Source organism: Acomys russatus, chromosome 3 (assembly GCF_903995435.1).
Source record: "Acomys russatus chromosome 3, mAcoRus1.1, whole genome shotgun sequence".
NCBI classification, from domain to species: Eukaryota; Metazoa; Chordata; class Mammalia; order Rodentia; family Muridae; genus Acomys; species Acomys russatus.
Genome location: NC_067139.1, coordinates 10,490,361 through 10,517,329, shown reverse-complemented (window position 1 = coordinate 10,517,329; position 26,969 = coordinate 10,490,361). Strand labels below are relative to the sequence as shown.

The 26,969-nt window shown below is 43.0% G+C and overlaps 1 protein-coding gene across 1 annotated transcript; it reads left to right on the top strand.

The window, feature by feature from the left end:
- The first annotated feature begins 10,511 nt into the window (after positions 1-10,511).
- Nrsn1 (neurensin 1) lies at positions 10,512-26,535 on the top strand. Its single transcript, XM_051169405.1, has 4 exons — positions 10,512-10,624; positions 12,607-12,676; positions 18,474-18,670; positions 26,078-26,535. The coding sequence occupies exons 3-4, from the start codon at positions 18,482-18,484 to the stop codon at positions 26,474-26,476; spliced, it is 588 nt and encodes a 195-aa protein (XP_051025362.1). The 5' UTR covers positions 10,512-10,624; positions 12,607-12,676; positions 18,474-18,481; the 3' UTR covers positions 26,477-26,535.
- The last annotated feature ends 434 nt before the right edge of the window (positions 26,536-26,969 follow it).

The window sequence follows — 26,969 nt, the reverse complement described above, 5'->3', positions numbered from 1 at the left end:
GGCAGAGATAAGTGTTTCGAACTTCATCCTCTAAGGAAATTATAAGAGTGAGGCAGCTCAGATGCAGGACTGTAATTAACATCATTAAATCACTGTTAGGAAAATTAGTATGCCTTGTGTGTAGAGGTCACCTCTCTCTATAAGGATTTCCAAAGGGAAGATCCTCAGCCTCACGCTGCCTTATTCATCCTGATAGCACCTCCTGCGAGACAGACAGACAATCTGCTTTGCCCTGCAGGTCTCCCTGAGAAAGCACACATATTTAAATCAGCATTCGCCAATGAGTCACCTAAGGGTCCTGTCTTCCCTCCCTTCCTGGGATGTTTCCAAAGCCACATGACCTGTATAGTTGCACATACACAAGTAGTTAAGAGGATCTCATGGTTTAAAGTCTCTGAAAGCTATTCCTCCCGGAAGCTCTTAATAATTTTGGACATCAGGCCACGCATTCATTTTGCCTGGGGCTACATCCTGGCCACGTCAAGATGCATATACTGAGCTGACTCTAGGATGTGAATGGGAACTCTGTACCTAGCAGACCATTCCCCTGGGCACTTCAGGAATTATTTCCTCAAAGCTGTTAAAAGTTTATAAAGCAAATGTTCCCCAAAAGGCTCAAGTCATTGACTACTTGGCCCCTAGCTGGTGGTGTGGTTTAAGAGGTTGAAGAAGCTGGGAGGAGACAGAGCCTCCCTGAAGAAAGTGGTTCACCCCAAGCAGGGCTTGAAATTTATAGCCAGGCTCCACTTCCTGTCCCATCTCTGTTTCCCTACCCACTCAGATATGAACAAGCAGCCTCACAGTCCTGTTGCCATGGTTTCCCTGCCACAGTGAACTCTACCCGCTCAAACCGTAAACCAAAAATCAACTCTCCTTCTCCCTTGCATTGCTTCTTGTGAGGTTATTTTGTCATAGTGATGAGGAAAATAACTAACATGTCCATAGCTATGAGCACCGTTGAGCAAACATGCTAGGTTCTCTGCCCAGACATGGGTTGGATTAAGGTCAAACCTTTCTTAGTGTTTCAAAGTAGCAGAAAATGATATCACTTCTGAGAAAGAGATTTCAAAGCTATTGTTCCATTTCCCAGATTCTTGCTTTATCCCCTGTCTGGCAGTAGAGATGAAGGTTTCCATAAAAGAGACAAGCCCCAAACAGCCTGCAGTAAGGGCGCTCTACAAGCAAGCCACTGGAAGTATAAAGATACTTTGTCCACAACTTATCGTGTCCTGACAAACACAGGAGGCCACTAACTCAGAGTTTAGAGCTTTGAGGATCACACGAGGGCCTGTGGAGAAGAGGTTGAATGTACGGGGTACATGGAGAAAACGGCACACAGGTTTGTGGGGGCACTGGAGAAGTCCACTGGCTACAGATCAGCTTGCTTACTCCAGCTATTCACCACTGAATCACAGAAGCCTTAGAAAGGAAGGCTCATCGTCAATGATCTCAACATCAGACAGATTTGCATCAGAAGAAAAAAAAAACAGGAGCAAATGTACATGTGTACTGGTTCCCTGTCATTTTGTTTTGGGGTTGCTCAGAGAAAGGCTAGGTGTGTCACCCACAGTATGTTTGACTAGCATGCTCAGTGCTCAGTGCTCTAGGGTCAATCCCCAGTGTTGTACATGTACACACACAATAAAATATTAAAGCAAAGTTTTAAATCCTCAACTAGTGCAAACTTTCTTAAAGGAATGATGAAGGGGGGGGGGCAAAATGACCCTAAAAATGTCATTAGTACTGTCACTTTTCCTTGAGCGATATTTATAGAAATAGTTGATAAACTTGGGAGAGAGGACAGTTTCTAGTTTAAAAAAAAAAAAAAATCCAGACTTCATCTGCTGCTCTCCTGGGTGAGGGGTCAAGGTTCATGTGAATTTACATCTTCCTGGCACAAATCTAGGAGAACAGTCTTGTGTTACCTGAGGGTTGGATCGGCTGCAGTGTTCTTTTATTCATGACCAAATGTTTTCAGAATGATTAAGCTGGCATGGTGAATGTGCAGGCTGTGTCAGCCAAGTGACAAGGATTAAGTGAGATTCAGATGAAAATGCTAAGTGAGTTTTTGTACTGACATCAACCCTGATGTGCAGTTCACACTGAGAAAATATATGCTGAAGAAAACGTGTAAAACCACCACCTACAACCAACCTCAGAATAATAAATGTGCAGGAGAAAGCATGGTGAATGGCAAGTAAGTCAGGGGCCAGAATTACATTTTTAAAAGTATAATTACTGAGAGATACTTAGGAAAAATATGTAGCATGCGGCTGGAGAGATGGCTCACCAATGCAGACCATATACTGCTCTTGCAGATGACTGGAGAACATTGGGAGGTACATAACTGCCTATTAACTCCAGTGCCAGGTGGATCCACTGCCCTCTTCTGGCTTCCATAGGCACTGCACTCACACAGATACATACACATAAATCAAATAATAATAATAAATAATGTATACACAGCTAGGTAAATGGCTATTTATATAATTTCACAGTAGATTTAATCTAAAATGGAGGTATAATAGTTTACTGATACAATAATGTCATTAGATAAATACTAGGAAAAAATAAAATTTGGAAATCAAAAATTACTCTGAAACCTGCTACATTTACTACTGCAAAGAATAAAAATGCTTTGAGTCATGTAGGGCTTTAATCCCTCAAAAAATCCTATTGAAATTCTTAAAATGAACAGAAATCTATTATCTACTAAACTGTAGTTACTTTTATTGTAATGTATAGGATGAAAAAGGAGATACTCTGAGAGACAAGTTGGTAGTCACTGTATGGATAACATCTGGAAATTTGGTTGCATAATGAATAGAAATTCAACCACTTGGGCTTTAACGGGGACACTTGAAGTAATTTGATGTGTGGATGAGTAAATAAATAATTCATTTGTCTGTGGCTTGTTGGTGCTTTCGAACTTAACTACACTTACCAGAAGGTGTTTGGTACATGTTTGGTGTTGGATTTTCAAAGACAGCAGAGAAGATAGTAGCAGACAAAGGTCCTCAGATATTCTGTTGAGAGCATCTGGGAGAATATATTCTAGCCATGTGCGTTTAACTGTTAGACTCAGATCATCCCTTCCCAGACCCATTGGACATTGTCAGTCTGTCCTACAGGACAGGACAGGTCGCCTCCTCCCAGCTGTCTGAGTAGGAGCACTGTGTGGGTGGCATTTCCACCCTCCGTGCCAAGTGGATATATTGAAGAGCTCAGGGGTGAAGAGGTTGGAAGTGCAGTGCCAGTGCAGTGACAGCGCAGTGGCGAAGAGCTCAAGCTCCTCCAGGAAGGGAGTGCAGCTGAAATAATGGTGCTAAGTGAAAGAAAGCAAGCTCAGAGAGACAATGCCAGGTGCTGATCCTTCACTGAGCTTGGTTTAAAACCGTGTTGGGTTGGCTCAACCTGATGACCTGAGTTGAAACCCCGCGATCCACATGATGGAACGAGAGAACTGATTCCTACAAGTTGTCTTCTTCCCTCTACATGTTTGCCATGGCACGCACACACACACACACACACACACACACACACACACACACACGGGAACACACACACGTGCGCACACACACACGGGAACACACACACACGTGCGCACACTGACACTCAATTAAGGGCTGTGGAGATGGCTCAGCGAATGAGCACACTGGCTGCTCTCAGAGGACCGAGGTTCTCTCATCCTTGCACCCATAATGCCAGCTGGGAACCATCTCTAACTCCAGTTCCAGAAGATCTGATACCCTCTTCTGGCCTCTGTGGGCACTGCATGAACATGGGAAACAGATAAAATTGCAGGTAAAACATCCATACACATAGAATTGATTTTACAAAACTTTCTAAGTTAATTAAACAAAAATATGTTGCATTTTGAATCCACCTAGCCCCAGTACATCCTGGAACTCCCTCTGTGTTGGTCCTCACCAATGTCACATGTGAACTCTAATGACACCAGCTAAGTCACACACCAAATAACCCTTGCACAGCATTAAAGAGTTCTTTTGTAAACAGAAAGATAGCAAACTATATGAGAAAAGCAAATGATGTCTGTCCTGGGGAAAGTTTAGACACTCTCTGAGCTTCCTGTCTCCTTCCATCTCCTCACACAGTTTCACCTGTGGGCTGTAGATGCTGATTCAATCAAGTAGGCAAATAAATGTGGCTGTTCCAAAATTGGGCAGAAAGATAAAATAAAGAGTGTTGGAGAAAGGTCAGGACAGGCAGCTGCACGGAGCAGGAAATAAAATCCAAGGTCCCACCCCCCGACAGGGTGTTAAATGACAAGCAGAGTGATCCCTGCTGTAATCCAGTTAACATTTACCACCTAATTACCGCTTCTCAGCAGAGTCCAGACTAGGTAATTGTGCACTGCAGCCTCTACACTACACTGGAAACTTCATCTGATGTGACTGAGGCTCCGCTTAAATCATTGAACGATCTCTGCCTACTCCGAGGCAGGAGGAAGATGCAGAAGAGCCGCTGCTCATCCTTCGTTTGAGTCTTGCCTGTTCTGGAGTAGATTCTGAGCACACAAAAGGCAGGTAACTTAATCTAAGGGTTTGTCTAAACTGCTTCAAGGGCCAGCCACCGTGGAATCTATCGAATGTACAGTCTGAGATTCCAAACCTAGGTTTCCCTTCACTGAGGGTTCACAGCTACTAATTCCCCACCACCAGTGCTGTTGGTGGGGTGATAAACCCCCTTCCTCATCCCTTTAGTGAAAATGAAAAGAAATGGGAAAAAAGGAGCATGTACATAATAAACAAAATGCAGCTCAGCACCAGGGTGATGGCTCATAGTGAAAACACCTGCCCTGCCAACAAGGGAACCAGAGCTCAAAGTCCCAGAACCCATGTAAACACGGAATGGGTGTAGCAGCCACCTGAATTTCCAACTTCACAAGGTAAAAAGTAAAGGTGAGGGTCCCCTGAACAAGCTGGCTAGCCGTAGTGATGAGCTTTGCATTTAATTGTGAGACCCTGCCTCAATGAAGAAGGAAGAACAACTAAAGATGATTCCCAGTGTCATCCTCAAGCCTCCGCGTGTACACGCACATGCACACGCACACACACATTCAAACATGAAAAATTGTAACACTCACATGCAATTTTCTCACTATCTAAACTGAATAAGATGCTAATTAAAGTTCAGGGCCAAGAATTCAAACTGCAGAACAAGCAGGTAACTTATATTGATAATCCCACTACATGGGAACAACTCTGAGACTGGCTGAGGCATGAATGTCTATGCATAGACAATGCTTCTTGTTGCCTACAGAATCCCTGTGATTTATTATTAGGTGCCATTCTTCATATGGCATGAATGAAGATTTACAGATGTCTTTCTTCTGCCTGTACAATGAGCAGAGAACCAGCCTTAACTGCATCCTGCATAACTCATACATTTATAACTTTAGGACTGTATAATGCTTGTGAGAAATTATATGTTTTCAGGACAAAAGAACCAGACACTGACTCTGGATCAGACCTGACAGGATTCCTTCCTCTCAGCATGCTCAACACTGACATCCTGCATCCTCCTTGCTCCAGCACCAAGAGCTTCAGTTGCTGTGCCTCATCAGAACAGGGCAGCTCCCAGGACAGCTTTGAAGAAAGCTTGCAATCTTAATTGGTCCAATATTTTAGACTCTCCCACACAAGACTTTGATTAAGCCTGTAATTTCTCAACATTTAGAAACTGGACCACAAATGCTATTCCTAGTTTTGTTTAACCATTTTTCCCCAATTTTTATTTGGTCCTCTACAATGGTATTATTTATCCCAAATAAGCTGAAGAAACCTTAAGAGAACAACACCCCATTTCCCTTAAGGATGTTTAGGTATATTTTGATTGCTTTCTTGGGCTGTAGATGTTTATTTTCATTGGGAATTGGTTATAACTTATTATGTCTCTTACTCAGAGAGAAAGCAAGATTAGACTCAAGGGTGTCTCCCTTTTCGTTTATCTTTCTTTCTTGCATTTGGAGATAGGGGTTTAAAAGAAAGAACGGGTAATATGGAAATATATAGAGACAATAGAACAAAAAGTAGATTATTGAATCTACCCCTCAACTTAATGCCTTAATTGTTACTCACAAGGTTATTTTAATTCACTGGTATAGAATTTTGTATATTGATGCAAAATAAGTTTAAATTTGATACATTGGTATAGAATTCAAATTTAAGATTATTCTTCATACACATTACATATATTTCTACTCTAATATGAAATATTGTACCCATACAATTCAATTATAATACAAGGTTTATTCTAATACTTTGAAAGTGTTATTGCACGCTGCTTAGGATAATTAAGTGATACAGGTTAATTGATAATTGATCAAATCATGGTCATGTCAATTACTAGTCTATTTTTATCATAAGAATATACACCCTAGGTTTAACAGATAGATATGATTCTATAGATAGATAAGCTAAAATAGTTGGATATGGTCTTCAAAAACTTCAGAGACCTACAAAATAAAGCATTTAAAGATGTTTTTATTGTTTTAAAGATTCCTTGGCAATAAGAGAGGTTAACTCCTGTCAACACCCACCCTACCTCAAAGAAGATGATGAGCACCAAAGAATCTCCTTCTGGAGATAACTGCAAATGTAGCAAACAAGCCACTGGGGAAAATGTCCTCATTTCTGCCACAGACAGAATTCTTCCTAAAAATGAGCAAGCTTGGATGAAGCCAGAGTCAACGGCCAAACTCTGCCAAGACAGGGTAAGCAATCCTCAGTAGTTGCTGCCTCACAAATATGTCTGTCAGATATATTGGTCCAGGAGTCTGAAGATGATGTTCCAGCATTGTAAAGAGTTTTGGGTGACTATTCAGGCAGCAAACCATCTGTCATTTTTTTCCTTTTCGAAGCTACTAAGCTACACTTCCTGTCTACTCAGATAATTAATTTTATTCCTTCTCAAGTCTCTGATGGAGTTGAAGACCAGGTAGTTTAGTTTTACAATTAAGCTTAGTTGTTTAGAGGTTAAGATGTTCTTAGGTCTAGATAGATGTTTTAAGTAGTTAATGATGAGATATGATAGATATTGATTTACATTCAGAATATTAGACACACCAAGATAGAAAAGATGTTTTCCTCAAGGCTGCCAAATACAAATAGCCAAAACACTAAGAATTTAACATTTATATAATTCATGATTAATCCATGGTTCTTCTTGCTATAGGAAGTTTATTGTATATATGTGTAATAATATAAATGTATATGTAAAAAAATAAAATAAATTAAATTTTAAAAATTCAGGGACTAATAAGCCCATACTCTAATATGAAAAGTAATGGGAAGATGAAGATTTTGAACATGGTCAGGAGTGAGCAGTCACTTGGGGTGACCCTGTGCAGAAGCAGTTGTACTTGTGTTACATTAAAAAGAGGAGAGAACAAAGAAATGTCTTCCAGACAGAGAGAAAGTTGAGAGAAAGAATGTGCACTGTGCCTGAGCAAAATGAGAAACACCTGTTCTCCACCCTGCAGGGTGGGGAAGGCCATGATGGTGGGAAGACAGGCAGAAATGTAAAGTATTCTGAAGCAATAGATGTTTTCCAAAGGAAACCAGGGCAATTGTCAAGCATCAGCCAAATAGAAGAGCAGGAAGTCATCAGCTACATCATTCTAGAAGCCCAGAAGAGGAGTGCATCTAAGCTGGCGTTTTGCAGATGTGCTGATTTTTAGAGACCTTCAAGGATGTGAAAACATGCACAGCCGGGCTTTCATCTAAGAATAAGTGCTCATCAGATCTGCACAGAAAATGTGAGGGGAGGAAGCTAGTGCACAGCTTCTCTAAAATCCTGAAAGGTGAACTGTTCATGCTGAGTGGGAGGGGAGAAGAAAATCGGGTGTAAGTAGTGCTGGAGAGCACTGGGGATATAAGTCTGAACAAAGGGAAAAAGAAAGCAACACGCTGCCTCCTCAGTCCTCGCTAAGCACTTGATCAACATTGATTCTACCAGGTCCACTCTTTATTTAAAGAATAGAATTATTTCTTGGGCTTTTTTTTTTTCTGAAACTTCATGGAGCTAAGGAAATAGTACAATGACACCTATAGTCTTGATCCTCTCGAAACAGGAAACAGCCTTGTAAAATGCAGTCCCTCTCCCCTGCCTGGCTGTGGTAGCTTCATTGTTTTTCTTATGCTGTGTGACCAGATATCTCACAAAAAACAATGTCAGGAAAGGGATTGCTTTGGCTCACAGTTTGAGAGATTCAGTGTAAGCCAGGTGAGGTGGCACACACTTGTAGTCCCAGCATTTAAGAGAGGCAGAGGCAAGTGGATCTCTGTGGGTTCAAGGCCAGCCTGGTCTACAAAATAAGTCCAGGACATCCAAGGCTACACAAAGAAACCCTGTCTTCAAAAATCAAAAAACACAAAAATAAACAACAACAACAACAACAACAACAACAAAGAGATGCAGTGTACCACAGCAGGAAAGGCATGGGGCAGGCAGTTCCACATGGCAGGTGTCTGCTCCTGGATCACTATACACGTGCGCGCATGCACGCACGCACACACACACACACACACACACACACATACACACACACACACACACACACACACACACACACATTTTGATAGTACAAAAAACATAGCAGACAGGAAGTGGATCTGGATTATAAAACCTGAAGGTCTGACCTCAGGTGGCAGAAGTAGCAGACCCAGGTAGGAAATTTACAATGGTCTCACCTTTGGTCAGACAGGCTTCTTTTTGCAGGGGGTTGTGGTTAATACAGAGACTCGTAACTGGCCAGAGGGCTGGGTATCAATACTTTTGAGTGTTCAGCTATAGGTGGGTCATCCATACCAACCTCCTACCATGCCAGGCTCAGGAATCTTCATGAAAGAGGATGCAGAATGGAAGCGGGCTAGCAGTTGGGAAGAAGAGCTGGGAAATGCTGGCTTCTGCAGGTGATGCGACTGTCGCATCTCCCGCACATCAGCTGTGGTTACCTGCAGCAGACCTGCATGAGACCAAACCGGTCAAACCGCAATGGATGGGCAAAAGGCTCCAGCGCCATCAGAGGAGACAGTGGCAGCTGGTTAGTTGCTCAGGGACAAAGAGTCGCTCTCCTTTGGAGATGTGACCTCTGGTAGGTTAACCATGACCCAGTGGATGGCCATACACCCATGTGCATTTGGGTAGCACTAACTGGACTCAAGTTACTAATAACAACATTAACAAAAACAAAGACATGGAGTTGGGGGGGTGAGAGGGGGGTGACTAGGGAGATGGAAGGGGTAGTAGTAAATAGATATGACCAATACACATTGCATAAATATATGGAACTTCCAAAAAGTCAGCGTATTAAAAATAAAACCCTCAGCTGGTGGGGGGGGGGTGCATGCATTTAATCCCAACAGAGGAAGATGAATCTCTGTGAGTTCAAAGCCACCCTGGTCTGTGTACTGTGTTCTAGAATGGACAGGCATACACATTGAGACCCTTGTCTCAAAACGGAACAAAACCCATCACAAAACAAAACACTGTCCCAGCTAGAGACCACGTGTTCAAACACATGAACCTCCAGGGCCATTTCATTTAAATCATAGCAGTGGTTGTGTGAACTGTGATAAGCAATTATGACTCTCTCTCTCTCTCTCTCTCTCTCTCTCTCTCTCTCTCTCTCTCTCTCTCTCTCTCTCTCTGTGTGTGTGTGTGTGTGTGTGTGTGTGTGTGTGTATAAAATGTTTCCCTACTTCAGCCTCTTCACCTGTTGCATGCGATTATAGAGATTACCACAGAAGACTGCTGCAGACAGTAAAGATTTCTTACATAAATGTTGAACACTGTGGGTAAAGCAATGGCTAGCAAATCAGGAACTGGGTAAATATGTTGCTGTTGTTGTTGTTGTTGTTAGTTTATTTGAGACAGATTCTCTTCTGGCAATCCTGAAACTCACTATGTAGACCAGGTTGGCCTCAATCACAGAGATTCTCCTGCCTCTACCTTCCAAGTGCTGGAATTAAAGGTGTGCACCACCACCCTTAGCTCTGTTTCCTTTTTAAAAATCTAGTTATCATCTCAATTACGTTAGAGTAGGAAGGTCTAAAGTTCAAGGTCCGCCTGGGCTTAAGCGGGTTCGAGGCCAGCCTGTACAACTTTCGAGACCCCCGTATCAAAAGAAAAATACAATGAAGGCTGAGATATGTCTCAATAGTAGAGCGCTAGCTCATGGCTCAGAATTCAACCCCTAGTCCTTGGAGGGAAAAAGCCTTTTGAGACAGAATATAGCTGGAGCCAGAAAAGGAAAGCAGAGGTAAAATAAACAGTGAGCAAGGCGGGAGCGCCTCACAGCCAGGATGGAGACAAGGAGCTACCAGGGGCAGGAAGGGGCGGTGCTCCAGGGCGGCCCTTCCCACAGGCCGCCTGCCCGCGTTGCGTGGACCCGGTCCCTACTCGCGGCTGCGCGCGCCTGGGCTGCGCGGGCACGTGGGCCTCCAGCTGTCAATCACGCGCAGCTGAGCCTGAAGAGGCGGGAGTGGCTGTGGCGGCGGCGGTGGCGGTGGTGGCGGCAGCGGCGACGATGGGACCCCAGCGAGAGATCTGCGGCTAGGTCGGCTGCACTTGCTCCACGGGTCGGGGATTGGAGGGACAGGTAACACCGCAGGAGGGCTGAGGGCTGTTCTGGGGCTGTCTTCACCTCGCTCTCCTCCCTTTCTCTTTCCTCCCGCCCTCCTCGCACACAAACCTCCACCGATCTCTCTTCCTCCACCCCACCCGACTCCTGTTCCTCTCTTCCTCCTTTTTATTCACAAAAAAAAAATCATGCATATTAAAATGCACAAAAACGTAGCAATATATGACAACCAACTTCAGGCTTGGGAGGTTTGTGGTCTATGTTATGTAAGAATTGGGGGGTTGCACAGCTAAAACTTAAAAGAGTTTGCTTCCTGTAAGACCAGAAAAGTTGTATTTTCAGTGAGGCTACAGCAGATGAATTTAGAATTTGCCTTAGGTTTCTCTTCCAGGTTCACTTGACCCCCTTCTCTACCAAAATCACCACCACCGGCCCTCCCCACTCTTTGGCCATGTCAAAAGATGCTTTGACATGATTTTAGGACCGACTTCTTTTTGTTTTTAGATAGGGACACAAGGGTGGAGGTCAGACCAAGGCTGGCGACCTTACAAACCAGCTGGAGTTGAAATAGCTAGAGCAGGCTTAATTGGTTCCTGGCTCTGTGGCGCCAATGTTTTCAGGACCTTGGAGAGCTCTCAGGGCTCCAGACAGGCCATCGCCTTGGTGGAAGAGCTCTGCCATCAGTTTCTTCAGACACAAGGAAGGTGGCTTGTGAAAAGAAAGGATACTGCTGAGAGAGAGAGAGAGAGAGAGAGAGAGAGAGAGAGAGAGAGAGAGAGAGAGAGAGACAGACAGACAGACAGACAGACAGACAGACAGACACAGACAGACAAACAGACACACAGACAAACATACAGATAGACACACAGACAGACACGCAGACACACAGACAGACACACAGAGACAGAGACAGACAGACAGACAGACAGATAGAGACAGAGGCACAGAGAGAGACAGAGAGATGGAGAGAGAGGGGGGGAAGGGAGAACAGGAGAATCTAGGAGACAGAAGAAGGTAGTGAGGTAGTAGCTTTTACCTGGCTCGACTTCTTTTGCTAATTCGATTCCTAGATTCTAATGTTACCTCATACACTACGCAAACTTCAGGAGCAAGGAAATGGGTCTTGAAGATGGGGCAGCCATTCTGCATTATAGGCTGACCATAGAAATGCTGAAGATAGTTTGTTAGGTTCTTTCTGGGTTTACTCTCTCCTCCCCAATCTTCTACAGCCTCACGGGGGTGTCTATTTAACAAGATTCTTAAAGGCCTTTTGGATGATATGGTCCTCGGGGTTTGTCTGTCTGTTTGTTTGTTTGTCTGTTTGTTTTTGACAAGACTAGAGTAACGCAGGAAGCCAATAGCTCAGTGGCTAGCAGCAGTCTCCTAATTGAATTTTGCACAGCCACCTGCTTCTCTTGAGCAGCTGGAGAATAAAACTGATCGTGATAGGAAGAGAACGGATGCGGAAGTTAACTAAACACAATGAATAAATTGTCCAAAGAGATTTTCTGAGGATGTGATGTGTAAGCTTGTCCGAAGACACAAGGATTGTAAAGATCATTTGTTTTCTGGAGCAGTTTTTTGAGATGCCTAGGAAACAAGATATCATCTTTCACTCAGAATATGTGGGATTTAAAAAAAAGAATATGTGGGATATAAGCAGAGCAGTCAAGTTAGTGTTACCAACTTCAGGAAAACAATGGTGCAAAAATAAAAACAGCACCTACATGCTAAGGCTCACAAAGTCCTTGGGTTCACGTCACTTCAGTCACTCCAAAAATTATCCCAAGAAGCCATTAGAAAGTTTTAAACATGTTAGACATCTGAGTTTGTTTTTGTTTGCTTTTTTTTCTTTTTTCTTTTTTCTTTTAATTTAAGAAAAGCCATCTTTGCTCCTTCACAAAAAGGTCTTGGTCAATGGTTTTTATTAGTGGCTTTAAAAAAAATTTTTTTAGATCTGTGTCATATCTGCAGAGTTGTTGTTTTCTTTTATTAAATAGAATTGAAGAATGAACTTCTAAAAAGAAAGATCAAAGAATAAACAGGCAGAGAACAAGGAGAACATTGAAGGTAAGAGTCTGATTTTGTCACGTGTGAATGCAGATAAGGAAGAAGTTTAAAGAAAGAATAAAGGTGCTTATTTTGATTTTGAATTTATACAGCTTATTAATATATATGTGTATATAGATACATAGATAGACAGATAGAGGATAGACATATAGAGGCATAGATGATGGTAGATGGTAGATGGCTAGAAGACAGAAGAGATAGATAGATAGATAGATAGATAGATAGATGATAGGTAGATAGATAGATGATAGATAGATAAATAGATAGACAGATAACAGATAGATAAATGGATATAGCTAAGTGGACAAATATAAATGGATAGACAATAATAGATATGAATAGATAGATGAATGGATAGATGATAGATAGTCAATGGTCAGATGGAATATAGATAGATAGAAAGTTATAGATAGATGAATGGATAAGTAGAGACAGATAACCCTTGCTTGAAAGATTCAGGCAAGTGATAATGAATAAAATAATTATACACTATTATTCCTCTTTTCTAAATTATAAAAGTGACTGCCAATGCACTGGCATGGAGGGCAGAAAAATACCCCATTCCACCCAGCTGTGATCTTTGTGATTATTGCAAAAAAAAAAAAAATCTCTGAACTGATCCATTGGTAGAAACACATTTCAGGGTTTATGATTGTGCTGGTGAAATTCAAGAACCCTGGATTTCAAAGTGGCACAGCCCTTAGCTGGCTCTCATACCTTCCTGTGTGCACTATGAATCACATCAAGTCTTTTAAGGGAAATGACCTTTTGGGTTTGGTTCTGGATAAATGGTCTCAATGGCCTGTGTCTATACCTTGTGTCTCATAGCACTGGCCCTGTGGAAAGTAACTGTAATGGAAATACCATTCTCATTAGATCAGGATCATTTTGAGGAAGAAAAAACAGTATAAAAATTGAGAGTTATTTCAAAGCGAAGAAGAAGAACAGGGCCTGAGCCTAGCCCACAGGTGACTCACACACAGAGCCATGGGAAAATACTCATCCACTTTGTGTCACAATTTGCTGCCTCCCTTCTCTCATGAAGGCCATGAAGATAAACAGCATTATGCTTGTGATGTCCCCAGAGTTGTAGGAGGCACAAAGACTTATTTCTATCTCCATGACTGTGAGCACCTTGAAAACAAAATGAGGATAACTGCATGCATAAGTTCAGAATTAAAACTCCCAACCATGGACGCCACTGTACACTGATCCACACACTCACGGCACTGCCCATGCTGGTCTGTCTTTCCATCCAGTGGGTGGTTCTCAGGGTTTGTGCTCTCGCCTACTGTCAGTGTTACACAGGAAAGCTAGTTTGCTGAAGACAAATAATAGGAATAAGAAAGCCATGGATAGCCCTCATTTGTCAGTATCTACAAGGTCCTTCAGGGAGAATACAAACAAATTCCTCTTCATAAGTGAGCAAACAGCCCCACGTAGATGTTTGCATTCTGTCATGACTCCAGACTGAAGGAATTAACTCAGTTGGTAGAATGTCTACTTCCCACACACAAGGCCCTGATATGACACCCAGTCCTACACAGACCGGACATGGTGGTGAATGCATACCTGTCATCCCAACCTGTAATCCCTGTAACCCCAAATCTGTAATTCCTGACATGGAAGCAAGAGGGTCAGAAACTTAATTCTAGTCTCGGCTACAATGCTATCTTGGACTAGAGACATTGCCCTCCCTACAAACACACACACACACACACACACACACACACACACACACACACACACACACACACACAAAGAGACTCCACTAGAGTATTTACAAGTTATATACCAACAGTATCTCATTTACATATAATTCTAGAAAGTTCTCCTCTCTGGTTCTATGCTTATACCTACCTCCTGGATTTTAAAGCTTTCTCTAAATCAAGGAGCATGGTTAGATCTATCCCATAACAACAGCCATTAATAGTGTTGACAGTACTGTTTTGGTGACCACTGATACAGATATTTAATACACAGTAACAAAGCCTTGCTCAGAAAGGGAGTACTGATTCAAGTTCAAAGGCCTTTGCCCAGTCCTGTGTTCCTGTATCCATCCTAGCTTATTGCATATTATTTAAAAATTGTCCAGCTTTAAAATCACTTTATGACACAACTTTATGTATCCTTTGTCTAATGCCGCAGGTGTCAGTCAACAGAGTGGATTCCAAATAACTATAACACTTTATCTGGAGACAGCTAGTTTCTGACTTACTAGCTTCTCTTTGAGTTCTGTAACTCTATTGAGGTTCTTAGGTCCCCATATCTTCACTCTACTATGGTAGGTTTTAAAACTCATTTTTAAAGTGGTCATTGTCCTCTAGAGATCAGTCCCAAATAGTTGTATCTTGAGGAAGGTGGGTGAATCTTCTCAGGCACCCTCCCTGCATCAGAGGCTACTACTGAAGGCAGCATATATGATACTGGTGTAGTGTGTTAAACAAACAGTCTGTAAGCCCTCAATCTAAGCTTCATACACACTGGAATGAAGGGCATGTTTGGGACTGACAGTCCATGAAGAAGTGGGGGAATCAATAAGCTCAGCCGTTTGCCCACCAGAAAGTAAATGACTCATTCTGAAGATGTGTAGCCAACAACTCCTAGGGGGAAAAAAAGCACATCTGGAAATAAAACCTTAGTCAGGCCCAATCTTCTTAATGTACGATGAAAGCACAGCCCAGAGAAGTTAATAAGCTATTGTGTGATCTCATGACCAGAAACAAGGGACTGGGTCCGTTTTCCGTTCTGTGTGGCTAGCATGACAAAGGTCATGCTTGCGCTTTTGGAAGCTGAAGCAAGGCTCATCAGGGTTGCTCTTTGGGAGTAGAATGCATGCTCAGGGTCAAAATGTTTGCTTCATGACTCTTTGTCCACCTGCTTCCCACCCACCCCCAACCCCATCCCAATACCGGTTTTTTTGTTTTTGTACAATTTTGTTGTTAGCAAAGTTTAACTAATATTACAAAGTATGCTGGAAGTGAGTTGGGTTGAGGGTGAACACGATGAATTTCAGGGACTTCTCAGCATCAAAGCTGAGTCCTAAGAAGGGGAACTTCAGAAACTGAGGGGAGCGGCTCCTCTTGTTGCTAGAGAAGGTGTTTTCATTCCTCCTATACCTGGTTTTGTTCTCTCTTGGAATTCAAGAGTCTGGTGCTCTGCAGGACACCCAAAGATTATATAAAGCATCTAGGTGAGTGGCTTCTGACTCCGGGCCCATGATTCAGACCAAGCTCCTGCACATTGTTGTAACCGTCATCTTTTGTCTCCTGCCTGACTCACAGTGCAACCTTTAGCAAGATCATTTTTCCATACCTCAGTTTCCTCAATGACAAAGCAGAGTTAGTAATACCAACCCCACCTCCAGTTGCCCAAAATTTTTTATCAGAATGTCTTTAAAGGAGGCAGCTCTAAAATTATTCTACTTATGTGTCACTGGTAATAGGTGTTTTTTTTTCCCTGATCCTATCCATTGCTTATGCATTAAACAGAAGGCACTGGAGAGGTCACCAGGCACTTAAGCTATAAGAGTTAGGTACCTTTCTTTTGATCCATCAGGCTTTGCTGCAGTCAAAGAAAATGCTTTTGAAAACCTTGACTAGTTATGAAACAAAACCCCTCTGAATGTCTAAAAGTTGGGGTTTTCTTAACGCTTACATTTACCTCTCCTGACCTGTTCTCCTGAGTGATTTTTTTATAGGTAGCTGTTTCTGAACAGAAAGTGCACAGGTGTTAAGCGTAATGCCGGCCAGCGTATAGAAAGATGAGGCAAGTTGGCAAGGACACCACCCACTTATGCCATTTTTCTGTCACCGACAGCATACTTTCTCAACTTTGACTGCATTCTCTGATGAAATCCATTTGTAGCAGTAGCAGTTAAAAAGAAGTGCTCCTGTGGGTTTGCTTTGTTCCCGTAGGACTGTTCCCAACCTGCACTGCCACCTGTCTGTATTGGTTCCTTTATGAGTTGCGGGGACAAGACACTGACAAAAGCAACCTATGCAATTAAGGGCTTATTTCAGCTCGCAGTTCCAACGGGTAGCCCATTGTGTCATCAGGAACTGGAGGCAGCTGGTCACATTACATGCATGTTCAGGAAGGAGAGATAAATGCTGGTGCTCAGTCCGTTATTCAGGTCAGCTCTTCAGCTCACAGAACAGCACTACCTGCCTTTACAGTAATTCTTCCCAATTTAATTAACCTAATCTAGAAAGCCCTGCATGGGCACACCTAGGAGTCTGTTTTGATGATTCTAAACTCTTTAAAGTTGGCAATCACACTACCCAACCAAACTAAAAAGTCTGATGAACTATAGAGAACATTTTTGTCCTGAGACATTACTAGCTGATAGAACTATAGAGAATATTTTTTGTCCCGTAGACATTACTAGCTGGTTCCTTGATAGACTATTAGAATGCTAATGCATCTTTCGTGGTCTATATTATAGCACAGTCCAGGACTTTCCCAGAAAAATATTTTCCCAATGAGAAAATAACTTTGAGTGTCACTTTGTCATATGTGGTCAATGTCCAAACATGGGAAACAATCTACAAAACGAAACTGAAATCTACCAATTATTTCCCATACTTAGCTAAACACTTAACCGCTTATACAGAGATCTGAAAAGCCAAAGAACACAGAATTGAGATGTTCCTCACCCACCAAAACTATTACCCCCCTCAGTAATTCCTTACTAAACATAATAAACAAAAGCATTGGGCTTAGTGCTTAAGGTACTGGCTGCTCTTCTAGAGGTCCGCAGTTCAATTCCCAGCATCCACATGACAGCTCATAACCACCTATAGCTCCAGTTCTAGGGGATCCGACACCCTCTTCTGGTCTCAGCAGGTACCAGACATACAAAAGGTAGACTGACTTACATGTAGACAAAGCACCCAAACATATTAAATAAAGTTTTATTTTAAAAAAAATAACAAATTATTAATCAAATCTATAGAAACTGCTGTCTCCAAGAGTAACAATTGGAACAAATCAACCTCAAATTCCCATCTTGCAAATGTGGCTCCCTAGACAGCTTACCTACAACAAGTTTTATTTCATTTTCTTAAGTCTTATTTATACTAGACACTTGGGAGGAAATAGTAAAAAGGGTCTATTGTCTGCATTAAATTGTCACACCCACATGGACAGATACTTCCACAAAGGACAAAAACACATGGCGCTAGATCTAGTGAGATGTAAAGTAATGGTCCAGACACTTGTAATTAACAACCCATGTAAGTCACTCCTCAGCTTTCTAACAAAGTCTTCATATGACTTAGCAGTCACTTAAAATATCAGAGCGTGCTGCATGAGCTCTGAATACAAACATGGAAACTGCTAAGAGGAATACTGTACACATCCTGGAAAGGAGCATGCTTAAAAACCCAGGACAACCCAAAGCAAATTCTACCCATGGCCAGTGAGAGTGTCCACAAATTTCTTACATTAAAAGGTCTGTTGTCAGATCTCTTTGTCAGCCACTTCCTATGTGCCTTGTGCTTATATTTTATATAGTTTAAGTGACTGAAGCTGTGGTTTCTCCTTTGGTTGTGGAGAACAAATCCTAGGCATGGACTACTGGTGTGAGGGGGGTGATTTTACAGTCAGCAGAAGAAAAGAGTGGATGATAAGGTAGGTGGCTATTTAAAAGTACTGCTTCCCTTAAGAAAAGAGAATTGTTTGAATAGCCTGGTCTGGCATGAACCAGCCTAGTCCTTGCCTTTAATATGCCTTCTGATCCTGAGGTCCAAGAACTAGCCCATGGGGCTGAGTTCTGTGGATGCTGTCATTCCAGCTGGGAAGATGACTTCTTGCAGCAATACCTGTGGGTCCAAGCAAGCCCAATCTGACACTGAGGGTGGGTACCAGCGCTATGGAGTTCGATCCTACCTGCATCAGTTTTATGAGGACTGCACTGCCTCCATCTGGGAGTATGAGGATGATTTCCAGATCCAGAGATCGCCTAACAGGTGGAGCTCAGTATTCTGGAAGGTGAGGAAAGGAGCAATGGGGGAAAAAAACATTTGGTTCCTAGCTGCTGGTGCTATTTTGAACAATGGTGAAACTTTTAAGAGATAGGGATTAGCTGGGTTAAGTGGGTCCCTAGAGGGTGAGCCTTGAGATTTACACTGTTTCCTGCCTTCTTATGCACTCTGTGCTTCCTGACTGTCCAGAGGGAGTAAGGCCCTGACGCTGCAGTCAGGAGCCAAGCCTTTCCCAGCCATGGTGGATCAATTGTGTTCCCTCAAACTGTACACCAAAGTAAATCCCCTCCCCAGCCCTTAACTTGCTTCTTTTAAGTGTTTTTTCACAGTGTTTAAGAGAAGGAACTAACTCTGTATCATCTAATACCTTAGAAATAGTTAATAAAAGAAATCATTAGGTGTTGAGAAAGCATTAACGCTGAAACATGGCCCTGGAGTCATAACATGAGCTCAGTCCTCACCATATAGGGGACCACAGGGCTCTCTGAGGCACCTCATTAGAGCATGCATGCAGTATCTCAAGAGATGCTTAACACTGATGGCATCTGTATAATGATTGCATTGAAGTTCTGAAAATGATAAACAAGAAACGAAAATTTTCCTACGTGTGCAGAGCTTACAATCTGCCCCAGTTAGCAGGAATCCAAGGCAGCTAGTCCTATGCATCTGTAGTCAGGAAGAAGAGAGAGATGAATGCTAGTGTGGCTGCACAAAGGTCCTAAGAGCACATCAAGTGACTGCAGCTATACACATAAGAGGAAGAAGGTAATGAGAATGGACACAGGGGTACAGTGATGAGAAACACTGAGGAGCAGGGATGGAGAAAGGTTTGCAGAAGAGGTGAAATCTGAGCAAACAGACAAGAACGTGCTCAAGCTGGATGGCAGTCGGAGCTGAGAACAGCCATCCTGAAGCCCCTGGGAAGAGAAACAAAGTCCAGTCTAGAAATGGAGTCATAATGGGGAAGGCAATGGATTCAGAAAAACAATAGCACAGGGGGTTTCTGTGGGGTTCTGTAGACAATGGCAAAGACATGGGCTTTTATCTCAAGAAATAGGGAAATCCTTCTGAGGAAGTCAGAGTGACAAGTATTTTATCAAGATCTTTCTGGCTACTGAGCAGAAAATAAGTCATCAGAGGATGAACACAGCAAGAGACGGTGGTAGCTTAGGTTGGGTGGATGTCAATGGTCTAGTTTAGCATAAAGCTTGAGGGCCAGGCCATCAAAATATGCTAATGAGAAGAAGACATCAAGCAAAATCTCAGGCCCTCAGCTTGGGCTTGTGTCCTGGATGATGCAGCAACCTGCTTAGATGGCTATATCCAGCCAAGGCAAGGGACAGGCAGAACCCACGAGTGTGACTTTGGCTCGCGGAAGGTGACTACTACACCAATAGAGACAGCCCACTAGTGGCCATTCCAGTTGTCTGTCTCAGCTCATGAACTGAGGTCATTCAGAGATAGAATGGACAGGAGGTGCCAGCTGAGTCAACTTGAGAAAAGGCAATGGACACAAACAAGGGTGCCTGAATGCCCCAGTACTTAAGAAATGGGGAAACTTTTAGGGGAGGACACTGAGTCCCTCAGAGGATGACTGGGGGCTCATCTAGCTCCAAGATTCTGCGCTTATTCTGAAAGATTCCCACAGTTTTTACCCAGGCATTGACTTAAATGGAAATGTGTTTCTAGATGTAGCAAGAGTTCTGCCTACTGAATATGAGCATAGATTCTTGTCACAGGCCATATAAACTCAAACCTGAGCTCTTGCATTTCATAGCTCTGTAACATTTTACTTACCATGTAAATAACATGAGACTTGAGATGGTATTTAAAAAGTGCTTAAGACAACAGTCAATAAGATTTGGCTGTGTTAGCAACCATTGCTTCATTCCAATTAGAGTACAAAGTTCTGAAGTGGAAATCAAACTGGAAATCTGGCAAATATTGGGTAACATAGCCATTAATGTGGATGGCCCAAGGCTTGTGTTCATTCAAAACTGTACTGTTGTCACAGAATCTACGTTTGAGTTAGACAAGTCAATATCTTTGTTCTGTAGAAATCTCAGCTCAGATGAATCCCTATTGGCCTGGATCAATGAAATGCACACTCGAGCCAGGCACATCTTACACAGATGATTTCCTCCCTCCTCTTTGGTTTCTGTCTCCACTCTCTCCTCCTTCCTTCTCACCTCTTTTCTCCCCTCCTCTCTTCCTCTCCATACATATACATGTATGTATACAACTGAGTGGACTATATTTACTTTCCCAATATCTTTAAATGCCACTGACATAAAGAACACTTAAACGTTTGTGTACTTCCAAAGCACTGATGTTGTGATTTGGGAACTGCAAATCCATTAAACACTATAAAACTCTGAAAATAAAGAATTCACAGCAAATGGCCAACTCTGTCAGGATTTTAATATTTTCCTTTCTATCTTACACAAGTAATGTCCAGAATCTAGACCACATGGAAAATGCGATAGAGTACATAGGATCTCTTCTTGTCTCTGAATGAGATATAGCAATTCACAGTTAAATGGAGGAAGTAGATGTGGACACAGATTATTACAGTCCAGCACGCCAACCACTCCTATCAAAGTATTCACGGCACATATTGAGAACACAGACTTGGGAAGCACGAAACAGTGTGTATCTTGTGCAGCCTGGAGAAGTTGCTCCCAGCAGAGAGTTCCTGTGCATCTGCAGGAGCAGGGCACATGGTAGATAGAAGTGCATTGCAAATGTGGAGGGGTGGGAGAGCATAGCAGACAGCAGGGACCCAAAGAGAGCGAGCAGCATAGCAGGGGTGTTTACAGATTTAGACAGAAGGGTCAGAGGTGAGCTGGGAATGCATTCAGAGGCTCACAGAAGGCTTTGGGTACAATAGTAATTTCTCCATGTCCTCACAGTGTAGTGATTATGGGGAGGAAAAAAAAAGACAATATTTAGATTTGATGAGTGTCTCATAATCCAGGGTGAACACAAACTTCCAATGTATATGATAGTCCTTGTGACTCCAGAATTTTAATAAGTCAGAGAATACAGGTTTCAGGCATCAGAGAGGACTAAGGTTGGATTTCAAGGTCAGGAATGACGCCAAGCAGTGAACATGGGAACTAAAATAATTATTAAATATAGAAGCTACTGCATTTGCTTGTATGCTAGAGGGGATAATCTCTGTGAAGTGCAAGGGCTGATGGGTAAGTTCATTGCTCTGGTGGAAGGGTACCAATTGTACTGTGTAGGGTCAAAGAAAGCAACAGGGCTTACAGAGAAAGCAACAGTCATCCTCGGGAATGGGGAAGGACCAAAAGCCAGTTTTAACTCCCTATGAGATTTGAAAGATTTCTATCCCAGATGGCTCCTCCACACCCGCTCCATGCATCCTTCTCCTCCATGGCTTTGCTTCCGTGCCCAGCAGCTTCTGGCCTCCAGCGGTCATTATTGCCTCCTCCATCACAGAACAGCTGTGCCACAGAGGCTGTTTGCTGGCTCTGTCTACCAGCTTGGCACACACTGTGAATTCAGACCTCACCAGCACACTAGGGAACAAGGAAGGAGATGTTGGTCAAATTAACAGCAATTTTTGGCTGATTTCTGGAACCCAGGGTTGCTTCTCTAGCCAGCTCTCCTTTGCTCATCAGGGAACGGGTTTCACACATGCTCTGCAGAGCTCAGGCAGACGTCAGGAGTGATAGCCTAGATGCTGGCCTTGCCACTGCTGTGGAAGTCTATCATCACCTACTGAGGTCTTCCAAACGCACCTCTAATATTGGTTCCACCGCCATTGCCCTAGGATGCTCTTGGGACCTGGATGGGACCACTCCAGCAGCATTCCAGCCCTCCCACGCACATGGCACTGGACAGTCCTACAGTGCTCGCTCTCTCTCAAAGCCTTAAACGACCTTTGTGTGACTTTGCTTTTTACTGATTTGTCTCCCGGACCTAAGACTGCTTCAGCTCACAACTATGTTCGGATACAGTTCACATTTCGCCTGATGGAGTCACCCCCAATTTTAAATTCCTCCCAGAATTCCAACATGATATTAGGATCAGGCTATACATTCCACCTGCCCTCCCCTTTGTGGTCTTCATGTGGCTTTAAGAAGCAGTTGCGTCGTGATTCATTCATGACCCTTTCATGCTGTCTCAGGTTTGCAGTTCCCGCTCCGTGCACACTGTTTGGAGGCTCCGTGGCACTTGCGTTGATTGCTGACAGCCAGTGATGACTGTCTCCTCCCCCTTCCTCTGAGACTCTAATGGAGATAAGGGAGGAAGGAGGTTCCCTGGCTAGTCAGGCTTCAGTTCTGACAAATGACCAGCACTTCCTCCACGTGGAAGCCTCGGTTTGCTGTTCATTTGTGAGCAATGCTCTAAGAGTAGATTTTGTGTCATGCTCTGCTCAGCTGAGAAGCAGGCTGTGCTGAGATCACTGTGGCCTGCAGTCAGTAGGCTAGAGGCTGGGGTTTGCCAGTCGAGAGTGCTTTCAGAGTCGGACCCCAGGACGGATTCTGAAGAAGCAAGGCAGGAAAGGATGGGATGTTGCCTCCCAGGCTTTACAGAAACTGCCAAACCAAGGCAAACACAGCTTTGCCTCTCTCCGTGTCTGAGGTTCAGTACCAGTTCTTAAGGAAGGAGGTAATTTACTGACGTGGCAAACAAGTCACCATGGATATGTAAGTTAATATAGTTTGTGCTTCCAGAATTTTCCAACATGAGTCATTTTTGAAGAGTTATAAATAATGGCTAGTCTCTGAAGGTGAATTAACTTACCATTATTTTTAGCAATCCAAAATATGATTTTACAACCCAATTTTTCCTATATCACTTGCATCTTACCCAGAATAGTTTCTCTGTTTTTATTTAGTCTCATGCTGACATTTTTTGTCTTTTACTTTCTTCACTGCATTATATTAAAGGGGATGTGTCTGTACATGGTCTATAAAACCCTTTTGAAATTAAAATAAATACTAGGCATGGAATATGCAAAATAGTAATTGGTAGAGTATTGTGGGCATAAGAAGAGCAGGGGATCACACCGATCCAGATTGTATTGACTACATAAGCTTGGAATGCACTTCTTGCACACGATAGGCTGCAGTTGCTCTTCTTGCACACTATAGGCTGCAGTTTCTGATGATGACTATGAAAATCCCTACTTCTCATAAGCAGTTGTGCTAAATGTACTGCATCTAGCATGGTGCCTGGGCCACCCCTGACGCAATGTCAATCAATGCCTGTAAAATTCAACAAATAAATACACATACTTTAAATTTCAAGATTAAGTAGGATTACATATTTGTTTATTTTCCTAACCCTGTTACTCTAATTTAAAGCAATTAGGAATGGGAGGAAATGAAAAAAGACATTTAAAAAAATTGATAGTTCATCCCTATTCCAGTGTTAACGATCTTTATTCCAAATGCTGTTACTGTTTTAACGCTGTTAACCGAAGGTGCTTTTTCCTCCATCGTCACAGCTACTCATCGTAGTTTGTTACATAGCAAAACACAAAGTTAAGTGCCTTTAGCACAGTCATATTTAATTTTCACAATGTCATAATGTGGAGACTCTCATTGCTTGTCATTCTATTTGCTTCTGTGATTCCAAGGCAAGCTGCAGGATACAAGCCCAAGGGGGGTCTACCTACCCCTCATGTGTGCGCTCAAATCACCACAAGGCACATCCCAGAATGTCAATAAAGAGAAAGAGAAGAATGTTAACTGTATCAATCAGGGTTCTCTAAAGAAACAGAACTAACAGAATTAATATTGTGTGTGAGTGTGTGTAATATATATGCACATATATGTATGTATACATAAATACATACACATGCGAATGTAGACACATATATACATACATACATACATACATACATACATACATACATACATACACAGAGAGGGGGTATTGGAGTGACTTACAGGCTATGATCAAGGGAGTCCAAGCCTGGCTGTCTCCCAACCAAAAGGCTAAGGACTCAGGATTTGTTCAGTCCACAAGGCTGGATGTCTCAGCAGTCTCAATCTGGTGCTGGAGGCCCCGAGGATTCCTAGAGAGCTGCTAGTCTTTGGTTGGACATTGGAATCCCAGATAAATAGGTTCTAATAAATGGCGAGTGAATGTCTCAGTAATAGAATCGGTGAACTTGCCATTGGGAGTGGGAGCAAGCAGGCAACAAAGGGAACGTGTCTTTCTTCTACTGATCATGCACCCATAGTCCCCTTCTCCTGCTTCCTGAGCAGAGGGGGTGTAAGCAAGTAGTGTTCTTGCGCCTTCACAGCCATGGAGTTGGGCCAGACATGCCTTCCCCACCACAATAAGACCATATCTTCTTGAGCCCAAACAAAGCCTCTCTCCTGGAGGTTTCTTTTACCAGAGCTTTGGTTACACAAATGAGAGCCTAACATAAATGTGTTGCCCTTAAGGAAATCTTGACTTGAGGCACGTGTTGCTCTAACGTGTTGGTATCTGCACTAGTTCTACTCACTTGGCTACATGTGAAAAGAAACAGAGACTGGATCTGGGGTCATCTGTGTGCCCTCCAGGCCCTGTCTCTGTGACGGGTCTGTTTATAGCCTATGACTGAGCCTCTGGAGACTCCACATCTTTAACTGGTGGCACTGGATCCTTCTGTCCTTACTTTTGGAAGGCATCAGCATTCATAAGGACTCCCGGATCCTTAGGACCACATGTTTCTGTTGAGAATGCTGGGTTTGTTACTCACTGCAGTGAAGATACACACCACAGAGACACAGAACAAGGGAGTGAGAAAGAATGAATTATAAGATGTAGCTTTGCTTAGAGAACTCTTGGAGGGACTAAAGAAGCAATGATGTACTCTGGATTGTCTAGACAATTCTCTGATAAAGTTTGTCTATAAGGGAAGCAGACTATATAGTGAGATAATGGGCATGGTAGAAAAAGGAGTAATAGGCCTATTGGCTGGGAAGAGCAGCCTACATGGTGACCATGTTTTGTAAAAGCTATGACAGAATCACGAAGTGGTTGGTCTTGTCTTCTTCCATGGTGGTCACAGGTTGAGCTTGTCTGAGTTGACACTCTATGAGATGTGTTGTGCTTGACATAACATACTAGGAGATGGCAACCTTGGTGGCATCAAAATTTTCAGAGAACAGAGTCAGACCAGCTCTAGGCATCAGGACAGTTTCTTTCTTATCACCAAGTGAAGCATGTGAACAAAGTTGGGTTCCTTCAGCTTGTACAAGTAGAAAGCAGCCAAGATTTGGGGCTGCACTTTCTGGCTGGCATTAAATGCCACCTTCCACTTTAGATGTAAGCTTCTGGTTTTTACGTAGATTAGGGGTGGTCTGGGCAGTACCCTTGTGGCTGAGTGGCAGCAGAAGGGGTCAGCTGCTCACTTCTCCTGCTTCTGTCTTTCTCTCTCTAGGTCGGACTCATCTCAGGCACTGTCTTTGTGATTCTTGGACTAACTGTCCTGGCAGTGGGCTTTCTTGTGCCCCCGAAGATTGAAGCTTTTGGTGAAGCTGATTTCATGGTGGTCGACACACACGCTGTGCAGTTCAATGGCGCCCTGGACACGTGCAAGCTAGCAGGAGCCTTGCTCTTCTGCATCGGGGGCACGTCCATGGCTGGGTGCCTACTGATGTCCGTGTTTGCCAAGAGCTATTCCAAAGAAGAAAAGTTCCTCCAACAGAAGTTTAAAGAGCGAATAGCAGACATTAAAGCCCATGCGCAGCCTATCACTAAAGCTCCAGGCCCAGGAGACACCAAGATCCCAGTTACTTTGTCCAGAGTTCAGAATGTACAGCCTCTGTCAGCCACTTGAAACATTTGCCACCTCAGGCCTTCCCCTCTCTGATTTACATGCATCGTCATTTAAAAAAAAAAAAAAAAAAGAGGTAGCCAGTTTTTGAGGTGACGTGCATTTGGCAGTGACCTATCCCCAAGTTGTGTGAGGCTGGACACGGTGTCATGCAGGCGTAGTTCAAGTGACAGTGTATGTCATATGTCAATCTGTTGCCTGCTTCTGATGGGTTCTGCCAGCCCTCTGGAGCTAGTCTCTCTGGTGTACCAATGTTGTGTTATTTTCTGTGTTACTTGAAAGCACTGAGCAGTACAGACCAGCCCAACCACTGCATTCTCTAACTGGCTTTTCTGATCCTTCCATGTGGTGCGGTGCTGCCTTTCACGCCTGTCTCTGTGTATGACAGCACCTTGTATTCATAGAAGCGCTGTTTCCTGATTTTGGTCTGGATGTTAGACCTTTAACTCTATCTTAGCATAAAAGTCCTAAGAATAAATAAGAATTTATAAATGTT